The sequence below is a fragment of the Crocuta crocuta genome, unplaced genomic scaffold (genome assembly GCF_008692635.1).
Source record: "Crocuta crocuta isolate KB4526 unplaced genomic scaffold, BGI_CrCroc_1.0 scaffold139, whole genome shotgun sequence".
Classification (NCBI taxonomy): Eukaryota; Metazoa; Chordata; class Mammalia; order Carnivora; family Hyaenidae; genus Crocuta; species Crocuta crocuta.
The window spans coordinates 2,231,546-2,245,861 of record NW_027533258.1 but is presented as its reverse complement, the minus strand read 5'-3'; the positions used below and the strand labels follow the sequence as shown (position 1 = coordinate 2,245,861).

Below are 14,316 nucleotides of genomic sequence, written 5' to 3'. Positions count from 1 at the left end.
ATATATATATATATAAAAAAGAATCCAACTTCAGCTCAGGTCATGATCTCACGGTTCTTGAGTTCAAGCCCTCGTCAGGCTCTGTGCTGAGCCCAGCACTCAGCTTGAAGCTCAAAGCCTGGAGCCTACTACGGATTCTGTGTCTCCCTCTCTCTCTGCCCCTCCCCCATTCACACTCTGTCTCTCTCAATTAGAGAGCTGACTTCCGGCCAAGAAAAAAATCCCCTAAATCTAGGGGAAGGACAATAACTAAGAACTAATACAGGAGTACATCAGTAAAAGGAAGAAAACAGTTACAGACTGTGGTGGGTGCTAAGGATGGAAAGTGGGGGACAGCACAGAGAGTCACCCCTCGGCAGGGGGCCTGGTGGGGTGGCAGGAAGAAGGCTGCTGTCACACCATCAAGCAGAGGCCCGCGGAGCGCCTGGACAGGTGATTCGACTTGAAATCAACGCCAGGCACGGCGAGAGGATCACTCACCTACTCCCCCGAAGGGTAAAGAACTGAGCGTGAAGTGCATGATAACGTCGTTGGCCGTGACTCCACCGCTGGACGTGCTGTCGATCATCCGTCTGATGAGCTGTGCAACAGAACAAGGGCTCCGGGTCAGCAGCGTCCGGGGGGCCCGACCATGCTGCCTGCAAGCTGTTCGGGTTCAGGACACCGCACCAAACGTTTCATAGAACATAAACAACCTAACGGGCTCTTCAATTTAGCAAATGTGATCATTATCTTAATTTCTTAGATGCGTATCTAGTCCTTCGAGGGAGACAGCTCTGAACTGGTCCTGCTTTCACTCCATCACCGCCGAGAGCCAGACTACCCAACGGAGCCACAACAGCCTTTGTTTAGAGCGACAGTTCAGGGCCGCCTGAGTGTTCAGCTGGCTAAGCGGCCGACTCTTAGTTCCGGCCTGGGTCGAGATCTTATGGCTCATGGGTTCGGGCTCACCGTCGGGCTCTGTGCTCCCAGAGCGAAGCCTGCTTCGGATCCTGTCTCCCTCTCTCTACCCATCCCCTCCTCAAAGATAAATAAATGTTAAAGGTAAAAAAAGAAAGGACAGTTCAGACTACATTCTGGTTTTNTTATGGCATATAATTAATAGATGCCATTTAGTTTGCAAAGCATATTTAAGGTTGCAGAGTTGGGACACCGGGATGCCTCAGTCAGTTGGGCGTCCGACTTCCACTCAGGTCACGACCTCACGGTTCATGAGTTCCAGCCCCAGCTCAGAGCCTGCAGCCTGCTTCGGATTCTGTCTCTCTCTGTCTCTCCCCAACTCATACTCCTTACCTCTCTCTCTCTCTCTCTCTCAAAAATAAATAAACATTAAAAAAAAAAAAAAAAAAAGATGGCAGAGTTGGTATTCTAGTTTTGAGGAGATGGTGGGCCTGAGCCCAGAACAGGCATGACGACACCTGACTGGGAAACTTCACCTCGCTGCCTCAGTGACTCTCACCAACAAGTGCCTGAGAGTTCTAGAACGAATGTCACAGCGGACTCTGGTCACCACAGGTGACCCCACTGTGGGAAGAGCACCTCGCTGACTTGCACCCTGGCCAGTAGACTTTCTGCTTCAAGGTTCCTGTCCATGTTACCTACGGTCCTTTAAAACATCATGACCATCGTCAATAACCCACTTTTTACTGAGCCCCACGCATCTAATCTCACTTCACAGAGCTGCGTCTCCACAGCACAACAGGCTCTAAAACCTGCCACGAGACGCTCTCCTAAAAATACCGGGTTTGCAAACTCCTCAGACCTTTGCAAACTCCCATCCCGTCTCCCCTTTCTAGATTTCCCTTTTCTCCAGAGGGCTCCTGAACCTTCTTGCCCACGTGGAGACCACCGTCCCTTGGCAAGAGCTCGTCCCCTCCTGATGCAGATGAACGGGCCCCGTGGCAAGGCAGCTGGCCCTGGCTACGCGGTGACGCGCTCACTGCACCGGTGTGGTCCCGCTGCCCTAACAGCCAGGGAAACCCCTGGGAAGACCGAAGTGTAAACTTTGCAACCATCCCACGGCCATGCCAGAGACCATGGCGCCACACGGCCTGGCGGCGGGGGCCAGCGGGGGAAGAGAGAAAGCTCTCACAGGGGAATGCCCTGCGGGTTAATGGCAGAAAAGCTTCTCTGGCTGGCAACCGAGAGCCTTCCAGTTACAGGGGAGATGTTTGCGAGTCAAAGAACTTGTGACACAGCCCCGAGGCCTCTGGTCAAACCCTGGGGAGTATGGGAAAGGTTACAGCAATAACCCCAGGGCCTCGTTACCCCAGACGGCAGTGTGGGAGTAGAGCCTCACTCGGCGGACTGTTTGCTCTGTGGCAAGGGAGGAACACGGCCTGCGGTAGCAGCTTCCGCCAGGGAGCTGTTCTCCACAAGTTTACCTTGTCATTATGAGAAAAGACATAGAAGGCCAGAGGCTTTTCACGGTCGTTTATGAATTTGATGGCTTCATCAGCATCCCTCACAGGCACTATTGGAAGAATCGGTCCGAAAATTTCTTCCTGCATCACCTTGGTGTTGGGGTCGACGTCGGTGAGGACTGTTGGCGCTGGAAAAAGAAAGCAGCAAGATGAAATCCTAGAGCAGAACACAGGAATGCCGACCTCTGGTCCTGCGTTTGTTTCGCCGGGTCACCTACATCCACCCCCCTCCCCATCCTGCCCAAGGACTGGCTACTGAGAAGACGGATCCGTGCACGCCTGTGGATGACCCGTGCACGTGTCCCCGAGCGTGTGCATCAGGGGTGCCCACGCAAACCAAGAGAAAGCCACACACACCTGAGGATACCCATACTCCGGCCTGTGCACAGCCATAGGCCTATGCACCCGGAGGTTATGTTTCCACCTTTCTGTGGACAGGCCTTTTTGGGAGTGTAGACAGCCCCTCTGCGGATCAAATCAACACCACTTCTTAATTCAAGGGTTTTCACACTTATGATCTTGCTGACCTTATTTCCACTCTGTTGGGGAGGTTACAAAAACGTATTTAAAACGGTGAGGACTTCCCAAGTTCAGTGCTCCAGCCACTGTGCGGAAAGGACACAAGGAGAGAGGGCCACACGGATGCCGACGAAGCTCTGCAGGGTGTCCCGGCGTCCGCGCCAGGTCAGCCCCAAAGAGCAGCGCTCCAAGACGCCGTACACAAGCTGGGTCAGTGACCAAGAGAGAGGACACTTGACAATAACAAGCGTGTCCTCCTCGTTTCCCCCTCATTCCCTACGAGGATATCCTGGCGGCATGGCAGGAGACGGCTCTTGCCAGCACCTTCCAGGGGGCCCTGTGCTACTACCCCAATCCGCTGCCCGCTGCTTCCCGGCCTCAGAGAACCGTCTCGGTTTGGCCGTCTACCCTCCACAGAGTCAGGTGCTCCGTGAGGTGACCCCAACGCCAGGTCACGGGGAGGTTCCGAACTGCCTGAGCCAATCACCACAGAATTTTCTTCCTGCCACTGACCGTCCCGGGAGTGGGCGGAGTCACCGATTGATGGGAAAAAAGAAAGATAAAAGGACTGGAGACTGTGAGGCCATTACTAAGCCGTCCACTGAACAGGCCAGACAGGCCTTGGGATGCCTCATGATGAGGGAAGGTATTTCTCCTTATTGTTTTAAGTCCTTTAAGGTTTTGAGGTTTTCTGGTCCGTGCAACATCCGACCTGATAAGAGGGGATAAGTAACGCCACTTGGGGCAGCTTTTTTTGCCAAGTAAGTGTGTCTGTTATTCCCCTGTCCTCTTGGGTTATTTTCGAGCAACATATTTAAAATTCAACAGCAACAGGGGCACCTGGGTGGCTCAGTCTGTGGAGCGTCTGACTTCAGCTCAGGTCATGATCTTGCAGTTCATGAGTTCGAGCCCCGCGTCGGCCTCTGTGCTGACAGCTCAGAGCCTGAAGCCTGCTTCAGGTTCTGTGTCTCCATCTCTCTCTGCCCCTCCCCTGCTCACACTCGGTCTTTCTCAAAAATAAACATTAAAAAAATTTTTTTAATAAAATAAAATTCAACAGCGATACATATTCATGGCAAAGAACAAAAAAACACAAAGAAAGTAAAGGAGTAAAGTCCAGCACAGCAGGTGCACACATTATTTCTGCACTTGATCTTAGCCAAAAGGCCGAGAAGCCATTCAACACATTATTTCTGGAAAAGAACTGCCACTAGTTACTCAGGGAAATGCAGTTAAGCGATTTCCTTCTCAGTGCCGTTTTCCTGGCCAGAATCTGGAAACAATCACGTGGGAGTTCTGTTTTGCTTCTCAGGGTTGTTAGGTTACAAGTTGTAGGAAGAAAACCAACCGACAAAAAAAAAATAGAGAAGACATATAGAGGCAAAAAGTCAGTGCATCTCAGGGGGTGTTGTTGTTTATGAAGATTTAAAACCCTCCAGACACGGCTCCGAAAGCAGGTACCAGACCATGTCCATAATCCCTTATTAGACAGTACGTACCTCAGGGTTTACTCAGGATGGGTAAAGAGCATCAACGGAAACTGTCAAACAGCAAAAGGTGAATTCGTGTTACCTATGTAGCGCGTGGCCTCGTCGGTCTCACCACCGAAGGCTATCTTTTGTCCTTCAAGCAAACTCTGGACCCTCTTAAAATGACGCAGATTGACGATCCTTTCGTAATCAGGGGATTCTTTTATATTTTCTCCATAAAATTCCTATTTAAAACAACAGTATTTAATCGCTACAAAAGACCCACATTCAGGGTCCTTAGTAACTACGAGACCCACTCGTGCCCCCCAAGCCAGTCTGGTTTTATATCCTCACCCGCCCCCCTCACGTAATAGTCTCTAAGCTATTGGGCAGGTCGAGGACAGGAGTTACACCATACACGACAGGCCTCAGGGTCACCTTGAGACCTCAGAACAACGGAGTCACAGTCTTTGGAAAGTGAGGACCAGAAACTTTTCGTTAATTAAAGGGCTCCCTGTTGAGCCTCAGTTCCGAACCAGAACATAAACCCCCCAAGGCAGGCAGAGGCGACCTTACTCCTCTGAAACCGACTTCACCTCCACACTCAGCTCAGCGCGGCTTCTCCCATCTCCCCGCGCTTTCTCTCCCATGGCTATGCTGAGCCCCACACTGCCGCCCCGCAGTCCATGGTCTCCTTGTCCGGCCCCATCTCCGGTCCTAGCTCTCACGCCCAAGTCCCTCACGTCTGGGTCACTATTCTTCTGAACTCCCCACAGAGACTTCCCATTGTCCGATCACGTGTTACTCTGCGGTGTTCCCGACCCTTCCTTCCAGTGTTCAATTAGCATCTGTTGAGTGAACGTGCCTGTTCCAATGATTTCTTCCACCCCGGGGGCTTTCTGACCCCCTGGCACCGCTGAGCTCAGTCAGGCTGATGCACCCCGTCCCTTGCTCCCCGTCCAATTCCTACATTCCTTTGATGTGTAGCGCTGGTCGCTACCATACAGCCCTCCCTGATTCCCTCTATAGGGATCTTGACTTTAAACACCCCGAAAGACTGATGACCAAGTCAGGCATATTTTGCCAACGTGTACTGGATGAACTCTCCCCTCTCAACTCCTGGTCTCCCTAAGGCCCCTGCACACACAGGAAGTGATAACCTTAATCAGCAACGGCCAATGTGCCAAAAGGCCTCTGGGTGCCTTTCAAAAAGCTGGCAACGTTCTCTCAAAAGCACAAAACACAGTTATTTAATATCGTTTTCAAAGCATGTGCCACAGCTAACCCGTGGTTTCATCGACAAAACTAGACAGTTTGATGGGTTAAACGCCAGCCTAACCTCGCTCCTAGCAGACCACTGTATGCAAGGCGCACAGAGCATTTTTAAGAAGCCCACGAATGTGGCCACATGTGCTACTGGAACCTCCAGGGGAAGGGTGCTGCCTGTAAAGAGCTGATATGACTCCGTATCTGAACGAAATCAACGAGATCAGATGTGTTGAACACAAACCTTTACTGTTTCCTTAATCTTCCGCACGATCTCATTCTGGAGGGACGGTTCGCAGAGAACATAGTCGGGAGCAATGCAGGTCTGACCGCAGTTCATGTACTTGCCCCACGCTATGCGCCTGAGGTGGGGAAACCAGAATAGCTATAAAAACCAGCCTGCTATTCACTTGTGACACACTTTTGTAGTGGTTGAATACTTTGCAACTAGCATGTGCTCCCACATTGCCTTAATAGTCTTTATAAAGAAGTTAAATGTTGGGGGCGCCTGGGTGGCTCAGTCAGTGGAGCGTCCGACTTCGGCTCAGGTCATGATCTCGCGGTTCGTGGGTTCGAGCCCCACGTCGGGCTCTGTGCTGACAGCTAGCTCAGAGCCTGGAGCCTGTTTCGGATTCTGTGTCGCCCTCTCTCTCTGTCCCTCCCCCGCTCACGCTCTGTCTCTTAATTCGGTCGGAACTTAAGAATGCATTTTCCAACCGACACAGAACGTGCTCAGGAGCAGGGTCATTCTCGTGCCAGCTCGAGTTCCACATAGACTCCACCTCCGGTTGTGGCTCTAGATGCTGTGGCAAGAGGTTCAGGTATAAAGCAGGACAGCAGCCCGCCTCCAAGACACCCTCACCTCTGCGGAGCCCCTCCCCGCTTGAAGAGCGGTGCTGCGAGCTCTCGCCGAGGGCCTCACGCTCTGGCAAGGAGACTGCTACATACACAGGCAGCCTGGACGCGGCCTGCCTGCCTACGGGCCATCCTTGCCCGTCTCTGAAGGGGAGAGAAAAGCCACGCCCCACAACGCGCAGTCCGTCCCAGGTTTCGGTGCTTTTGGTAGCTGAACCTGATTCAGCAGAGAGAATCTGCGACCTTTTGTTTTCCGGTTCCCAGCTACAAGATGATATTCTTTTTTCTTTATTTGAGAGACAGAGAGAGAGAGGAGAGAGAGAGAGAGAGGACACACACACAAATGGGACAGGGGGCAGAGAAAGAGGGGGAGAGAGAACCCCAAGCAGGCTCCATGCTTTCAGCGCAGAGCCATGTGTGGGGCTCGATCCCACAACTGTGAGATCACGACCTGAGCCGAAATCAAGAGTCAGACGCTTCACTGACGGATCCCCCACCAGGCGCCCCCGCAGGATGTTACTCTCAGTTAAAACACAAGCAGGAGTAATCCTGATTTTATCAGCTGAACTTAAGAAGCCAACAACCTCTCTGCAGGGAATCTCAGGGCTTGACGAGGCACACCCAACACTGTGTCTACCTCCTGGGCCGTCTACCAGCAGAACAGTTACATTTCCTGCCACTTTCCCCCGGTTCCAAAGGACAGCCACGCGACGTCCGGAACCCCTGCCCATCTCCTCTGGCCGTGGCTCCGACACGGCATGGGTACGAGTCCCGGTGCCTGGAGGACATCAACCGCCACGGCCTCCCGGGCTCTCCCAGAGCTGGGGGCGCGGGGTCTCGGTACCAAGGGGACATGTCCACCTGCCAAGTGGCCGGGAACCCCCAGGCAATCAGACAGCCTCACCTGCAGGCGGTGTCCAGGTCGCAATCTCTGTCCACGTAACACGGACTCTTCCCTCCTAGTTCAAGGGTCACGGGGGTCAGGTGCTTGGCGGCGGCCTCCATGACGATTTTCCCAACCGCGGTGCTGCCCGTGTACAGGATGTGGTCAAATCGCTGCTTCAGAAGCTCTGTGGTTTCCTGGACTCCGCCATTGATGACAACGTACAGGTCCTTCGAGTAGGAAGACCGCAAGCACTTAACGTGGCTACTCTAACCCCATCATCTAACGAGCAGTCGCTTCAATGTAAACCTGTCGCCTTCAGGAACACCAGGGAAAGATGCTGACCGCCCCCTGTGAGGACCGAAGAGGGAACTGACAGAGGACAAGTGCGGAACAGAGCCTGAGGGCATCTGAGAGCCATGAACCTGCGGCAGAACGGACCGGAGAGCCTGTTTTCCACACGAGCTCAGCAGTGTAGACACCAGAGAGAGCAAACGGTTGGATACGGCCCGGGAAATGCAGGAGATGCGGGCTGTGCGAGCTGAAGGCTTTGGGGAAGAGTGTGCTGTCAGGGACCGCAGGACAGTCCCAATGGAAGGTCCTAACCTGAACGTTCTCGGCCGACCCAACAGTGCGGGCCTCAGCCCGTGGCAGGAACCGAATAAACGTGTGCTGAATGGAGGGCATGCGAAGCGGTAGCGTGCGAGAGCGCTTACTTCTGAAGTCAGATCTGGACTGAATCTGGGCTCCGTCCCTCACCAGCTCCTGTGTGACCTCGGGTAACCTACTGAACGTCTCTGAGCCTCAGTCTCCTCACCTGTTACTAGGGAGAAGTCACACAGCTTTGGACTGCGGCTTTACGTGCACTGGGCTGTGATTAACAGCTACTGTGAAGGAGTGCGTCTGGCCCAACAGCTTGGGAGCAATGACAGAGAAGGGACGGCAAGAAGGACACAGAGTCAGATGTTCAAAAGATCCTGAGATACGGGTATGAAATAAAAGGTGGCTTGTGGGAGCGCCTGGGCGGCTCAGTCGGTAAAGCATCGGACTTGTGATTTCAACTCTAGTCAATCTCAGTTTGTGAGTTCGAGCCCTGCATGGGGCTCTGTGCTGGCAGTGCGGAGCCTGCTTGGAATTTGGGATTCTCTCTCTCGCTCTCTCTCTGCCCTTCCCCCTGCTTGTGCTTGCTTTCTCTCAAAATAAACATATTTTTTAAAGGTGGTGGGGGCGCCTGGGTGGCTCAGTCGGTTAAGCATCTGACTTTAGCTCAGGCCATGATCTCACAGCTCTTGAGTTCGAGCCCCGAGTCAGGCTCTGTGCTGCCAGCTCAGAGCCTGGAGCCTGCTTCCGACTCTGTCTCCCTCTCTCTCTGACCCTCCCCTGCTGGCGCTCTATTGGTCTCTCAAAAATGAATAAAGATTAAAAAAACTTTTTTTAACAAATAATTTTTTTTAATGTTTATGTGTTTATTTTGAGAGAGAGAGAGAGAGGCAGAGAGAGTCCCAAGCACCCTCCACACCCAGCGCAGAGCTTGACACGGAGTTCGAACCCACGAACCTAGAGATCACACCCGGAGCAGAAATCAAGTCAGTGGCTTAACAGACTGGGCCACCCAGGTGGCCCTCAAGCTCGGACATTTTAAAAGTTGCCTTTCAGTGACAGCTGGATGAGGGCTCTGCCCCATGGCGACCGGCATCCGCGACGCGCACCAGCAGGGGGATCAGATGTGCGCCCCTCCCCCGCCGTGAGCAGGCATGCTGAAGATGGGTTAAGACGTGGTTACCTGGTCTAAGTACTGTGGCAGGAGTTTGGCCAAAGCCTTGGCTGTTTTTTCACATAGTTCAGAAGGCTTGATAATAACAGCATTTCCTAAACAAGGCAAAAAAGCAGGACAGCGCCATTTAATACCCGAGTAACCTTAATACCTAAACCAGGTACTCCAGTGACTCGTGTGGCTCCGAATTCTCTTGCGTGCAGCGAGCACCCGGGCTTGTCTCACTCCCTCAGACTCTCATTACCTTCACATCCCTGACGATGGGCTCCACCGTGCTCCCTGGCTGTCTCAGCTCTTCTCCCGGGCTCCTCCCACCCGCCCTACTAGACTTTCCTGTTGGGCTTGGAATTACTAGGCAACCAGGCCTCATCACCAATAAAGCTGTCACCCTGGATCCAGCCACCGTGAGAAAGGAACCCCTTGGCATGTGTCGTGTACTCCAGCCCACGATACTCCCGCGGCCCACTTCTGGATGAGGAAACCGCTCAGACTGAATCCAATGGGTCTTCCGAGGCCTCGGCCAGCAAGGGACACCACACCATGGCCGGCAAGTTTGGGTGTCTGACTCCAAACTCCTGGGCCCGTCAACTCTCGACTTTGGACCCTCACGGGTTCACTTTCCGGGTATTTAAAAAAAAAAAAAAAAAACACCAAAAAGGGAAAAACAACACCAAGAAACAGTTACCGTGCAAATCTCTGGAGCCCATTTAAAAAATAATAATAGGGGCGCCTGGGTGGTTCAGTCAACTGAGCATCCGACTTCGGCTCAGGATATGATCTCGCGGTTTGTGAGTTTGAGCCCTGTGTCGGGCTCTGTGTTGACAGCTCAGAGCCTGGAGCCTGCTTTGCATTCTGTGTCTCCCCCTTTCTCTGCCCCTCCCCTGCTCATGGTCATGCTCTGTCTCTCAATAATAAATAAACAGTAAAAAAATTTTTTTTTATTTATAATAACAGAAAGGTGGCTGGCTGGCTCAGTCGGTAGACAGTGCGACTCTTGATCTTAGGGTTGTGAGCCTGAGCCTCATGTTGGGTGTAGAGATTACTTAAAAAAGAATCCTTTAGAGCACCTGGATGGCTCAGTCAATTCAACCTCCGACTTCAGCTCAGGTCATGATCTCACCGTTCATGAGTTGGAGCCCCGCGTCGGGCTCTGTGCTGACACCTCAGGGCCTGGAGCCTATTTCAGATTCTCTGTCTCCCCCTCTCTAACCCTAACCGCCCCCCCCAACACTGTCTGTCTCTCTCTCTCTCTCTCAAAAATAAACATTAAAGGGGCGCCTGGGTGGCTTAGTCGGTTAAGCGTCCGACTTTCGCTTAGGTCATGATCTCGCGGTTCGTGGGTTCGAGCCCTGCATCAGGCTCTGTGCTGACTGCCAGCTCAGAGCCTGGAGCCTGTTTCGGAGTCTGTCACTCCCTCTCTCTGACCCTTCCCTGCTCACACTGTCTCTCTCTCTCTCCTAGAAATAAATAAAACATTTAAAAAAAATAAAATAAACATTAAAAAAAAGTTTAAAGAAAGTAAAATCCTTTTGTACGATACAGCTCGCCTCAGCCCAGAGACACCCAATAATACCCAATCCCAAAACAACCCAGGGCTGGTGCCACCTCGTGGAACCTGCTCGCTCTCCCACCTTGAGAGTGTAATTTCGCTTTAATAAACCACTTTGCGCTTGCTAAGAAATATTTAATAATGATATTTGCTAATTCTCGGTTCACTGCTGGTGTAAACCAAGGCTAACCACCAAAGCAAACTCATGTCATTAACTGACCACTCTCCTCAGTTTACAGCCCAGGAGAGAATAAGCCCCTCCACAAGGCCACGGAGAGAGAAGCGGACGCCAGACCTGCAGCGATGGCTCCTATCAGGGGCTGCATGGTGAGAACGAAAGGGTAGTTCCAGGCTCCGATAATCAGCACGACTCCCAGGGGCTCCGGCTGAACGAAGGCCTCATCCAGCATGGTGAACAGGTTCTTCTTGGCTGGTTTGGCGGTGACCCATTCAGGAAGGTTCTCCAGTACGAGATCGAGTTCCCCGAGAATGGTAATGACTTCCTGACTGTATGCATTGAACTCACTCTGCGATGAGAGGATAACAGTTAACCTTGCAAGACTGTGACACTCTCAGCCCTGAATGCCAAGAGCTAGGCCACAGACACCTGCCGTGACAAACGGCTTCAGCAGACAGCCTGGTTTGCCATTCAGATTCCATTCGCACCCTTCAGGGGCTCAGTGAGGATCTGCTAACTCCCTCATGAATATATTCAACCCCTCTAACTCCTTCTTTCCTGATCCAAGCCTTTTAAAGTCAGGATTAAACACTGTGTCATTCAGGAACACTTCCCGGATCAATATTAGCCTGCCTGGTTCACACTTTATAAGCCAATTATGCTTCCGATGTAGATCTTAATACCCTCATACACTTATTTATAACTACTCACATTGTATCTGTGTTTGTTTTGTCTCTAAATCCTTCAAGGGCTAAGAACTTACTGTGGATATCTTTAGGAACCCTACATACACATGTACATAAGTAACTGGTGCTTAGAGAAAGGCTGATTCATCTTTTTGGAAATCTTAATTATGTCACCTTGTTTATTGGATAGAACAGCCTCCCCTGTCTGCCAAAAGTACTAGAAAGGAAGTTTCTGCAGTTACTGCTACTCCTGATGATACGACCCCTCAAAATCATCTTTGGGGGAAGTGAGAGAGACCCCCAGAGCCAGAGCATGGTCTGGTTGCCCCTAGAATTAGATGAAATTGTAAAAACAAGATGACAACAATATTAGAAAATACAGAGCTACATATGTGCACCCTAAACACTACCCAAAACCTTGCAAACTCGAAGACTGGTTCCAGGTCTTCTCATGAAGGTGGGGGAGGGGGATCCTGAGGCTTCCCTCCCCGCCAAGGACACTCCCAGGCTGCAAGTGCCTACAGTAACTCTCTGAGAATGACGCAAGGACCCACAGGACACGTCGTCCACAGCTAAAGTCATAAAAAAAAATGTGGCACGGAGCACGGCAGGAGGGGCAGAGACGTGACCTAGTTGGAACCCACACCCTGGCACCGGGGCCCCACACTCAAGGTGATCACAGGCGTGGAGAGCCTCCCAGAAGGGGGAGGGCTTCAAGCCACACTCAGGTGTCCCCGCCCTCGGGACCTGCACCGCCAGGACAGCAGGACGACAAGCCTCTCTAACTCTGGCTTTGAAAATCAGCGGGGCTTCACTGGGGCTTCACTGGGACAGGGATGGGGTTGGTTAAAACTGCAGGCCTACAGGAAACCGAGACTTGGCTGCACGCAAACTCGCTCCGTCTGAGACCCGGACTTGGTGGCCTGAAAAGCGCCTGGGCCATCCGTGCCGGAGACTTAGGGACCGATCCTAAGGCGCGGAGACTATTAAACATAGAAATGCCACAAAACCCAGGAATTCCACTGCTGGGGATTTATCCAAAGCAAATGAAAACACGAATGCAAAGTGATCTGTGAACCTGTGTGTTCACTGCATTAGTTACAACAGCCACACTATGAAAGTGACCTGACAAACAGGTAAAGGAAATGCGGATCGCGCGCACACACGCGCGCGCACACACACACACACACACACACACACCTATGTATAATGGAGTACTGCTCGGCCAGAACAAAAAAAAAAACCATGAAATCTTGTCATTTGTGACAATATAGATGGACGTAGAGAATATTCTACTAAGCGAAATAAGCTATACTGTGCACCTGTGTTGCCTACCTGAAACTAATACAATACTGTATACCAACTGTACTTCAATTAACAAAAAATAAAATTTAAAAAAAAGTGTACCGAGTTCCCAAACAGGCAGCACGTACCACCTGGGAGCTTGTTAGCCTCCAGGTGAACCATAACGTGCATTTTAACAGGATCCCCGGAGGACTCCCCAACACGCCAAGGGTTTGAGGAACACTGGCCTAACACAAGGCAAGGAGAAAATTTTCAGTGCAACAACGACAACCAAACAACCTCTGTCTATGAAAAGTTGCATAAAAACATTAAAAAAAAGAAGAAGAAGAAGAAAGAAAGAAAAAACAGACCCGGAGAAAAACATACGCAATGCATCACGCTGCCAAATTACCACAGTCCACGCTATACAAAGGAGTCGTACAAATAATCAAGGACCATAAGTGCAACAGGAAAACGGGCAAAAACATAAAAGGCCATTCACAAAAGAGGGACAGAGGCCAGAAGACACAGGTGTCTGTTTCTCTGTATCTGCAATCACTCGCAAGAGGCACTGACGAAGCAAGATCAAGAAGACGGGCAAAGTCCACGGGAATTTGCTTTATCACGACTGCTGGAGATAAGACTCCCACAGCGCTTGCATAATCAAAAATAAATTAAACAAACAAACAAAAGCCAACGCTCTGGCGGAATGCGGTTCCCCAGCGGGACGGCGGGAGGCGGCTGTCCCCGCTCCCCCCGCCGGGCGCGTACCTTGCACAGGTCGGCGGCGATGGCCTCCAGGATGTCCTTCCCGCGTTCCTGCACCATCCTGCGCAGCGCCTCGAGCTGCTGCAGCCGGAACCTCAGGGGGCGCGACCGGCCCGACGCGAACGCTTCGCGAACCTGCTGGACCTTGGTCTCCATGGCCTCGTCCTAAGGAGAAAGGAGAGGTCGGGCGGCGCCGCGGGGGCGTGATGCCGCGGGCGGACGCCGCCCCCCTNCCCGCACCGCCCGCCCCCTCGGCGCGGGCCCTGCTGTTCGCTGCCCCGACCGTGCGCTGCGAGGACGGGTTTGCAGAATGCCCTCCGACCGTAGTCCCCGGAGGGCAGGAAGCCAGGCTCCGGTCCACGCCGGCGAGGTGCGACCGTCGTCATCGCCCCTCCTCCAAGAACGCAGCCCCTCGGCTGCCTATCCTCCTCCCCTCCCCCCTCTTCCCGTTTTTCTGTTCCTCGGTGCCGCGGCACTGCCCCAGAGAGGGAACCCGCGCCACTCGGTTTGCCTCCCCACCCGCTGGGTGCCATACCCAGTGAGTAATCCTCAGCTCCCGTCTAACTCGGCTCGGCGACGGCTGGCACAGCCGAGCGTTGCCATCTTCTGGAGACCCTGGCTTGGCTGGTTTGCCGTCCCCCCTTGCACTCTTCTGGTTTTCT

General features: G+C 52.4%; 1 protein-coding gene across 3 annotated transcripts in view; it reads right to left on the bottom strand.

Moving 5' to 3' along the window:
* ALDH3A2 (aldehyde dehydrogenase 3 family member A2) overlaps positions 1-13,838 on the bottom strand; it is a 21,642-nt gene extending 7,804 nt beyond the window's left edge. For all 3 annotated transcript variants that reach the window (XM_077746542.1, XM_077746544.1, XM_077746543.1), the window contains exons 1-8: positions 13,658-13,838; positions 11,034-11,265; positions 9,199-9,284; positions 7,437-7,645; positions 5,922-6,039; positions 4,515-4,656; positions 2,385-2,551; positions 481-580 (exon numbers count right to left, since the gene is read on the bottom strand). In XM_077746542.1, coding sequence (XP_077602668.1) covers positions 481-580; positions 2,385-2,551; positions 4,515-4,656; positions 5,922-6,039; positions 7,437-7,645; positions 9,199-9,284; positions 11,034-11,265; positions 13,658-13,810 — 1,207 coding nt within the window. In that variant the 5' untranslated portion in view covers positions 13,811-13,838. The remainder of the gene's footprint in view (positions 1-480; positions 581-2,384; positions 2,552-4,514; positions 4,657-5,921; positions 6,040-7,436; positions 7,646-9,198; positions 9,285-11,033; positions 11,266-13,657) is intronic.
* Between the last annotated feature and the right edge of the window lie 478 nt (positions 13,839-14,316).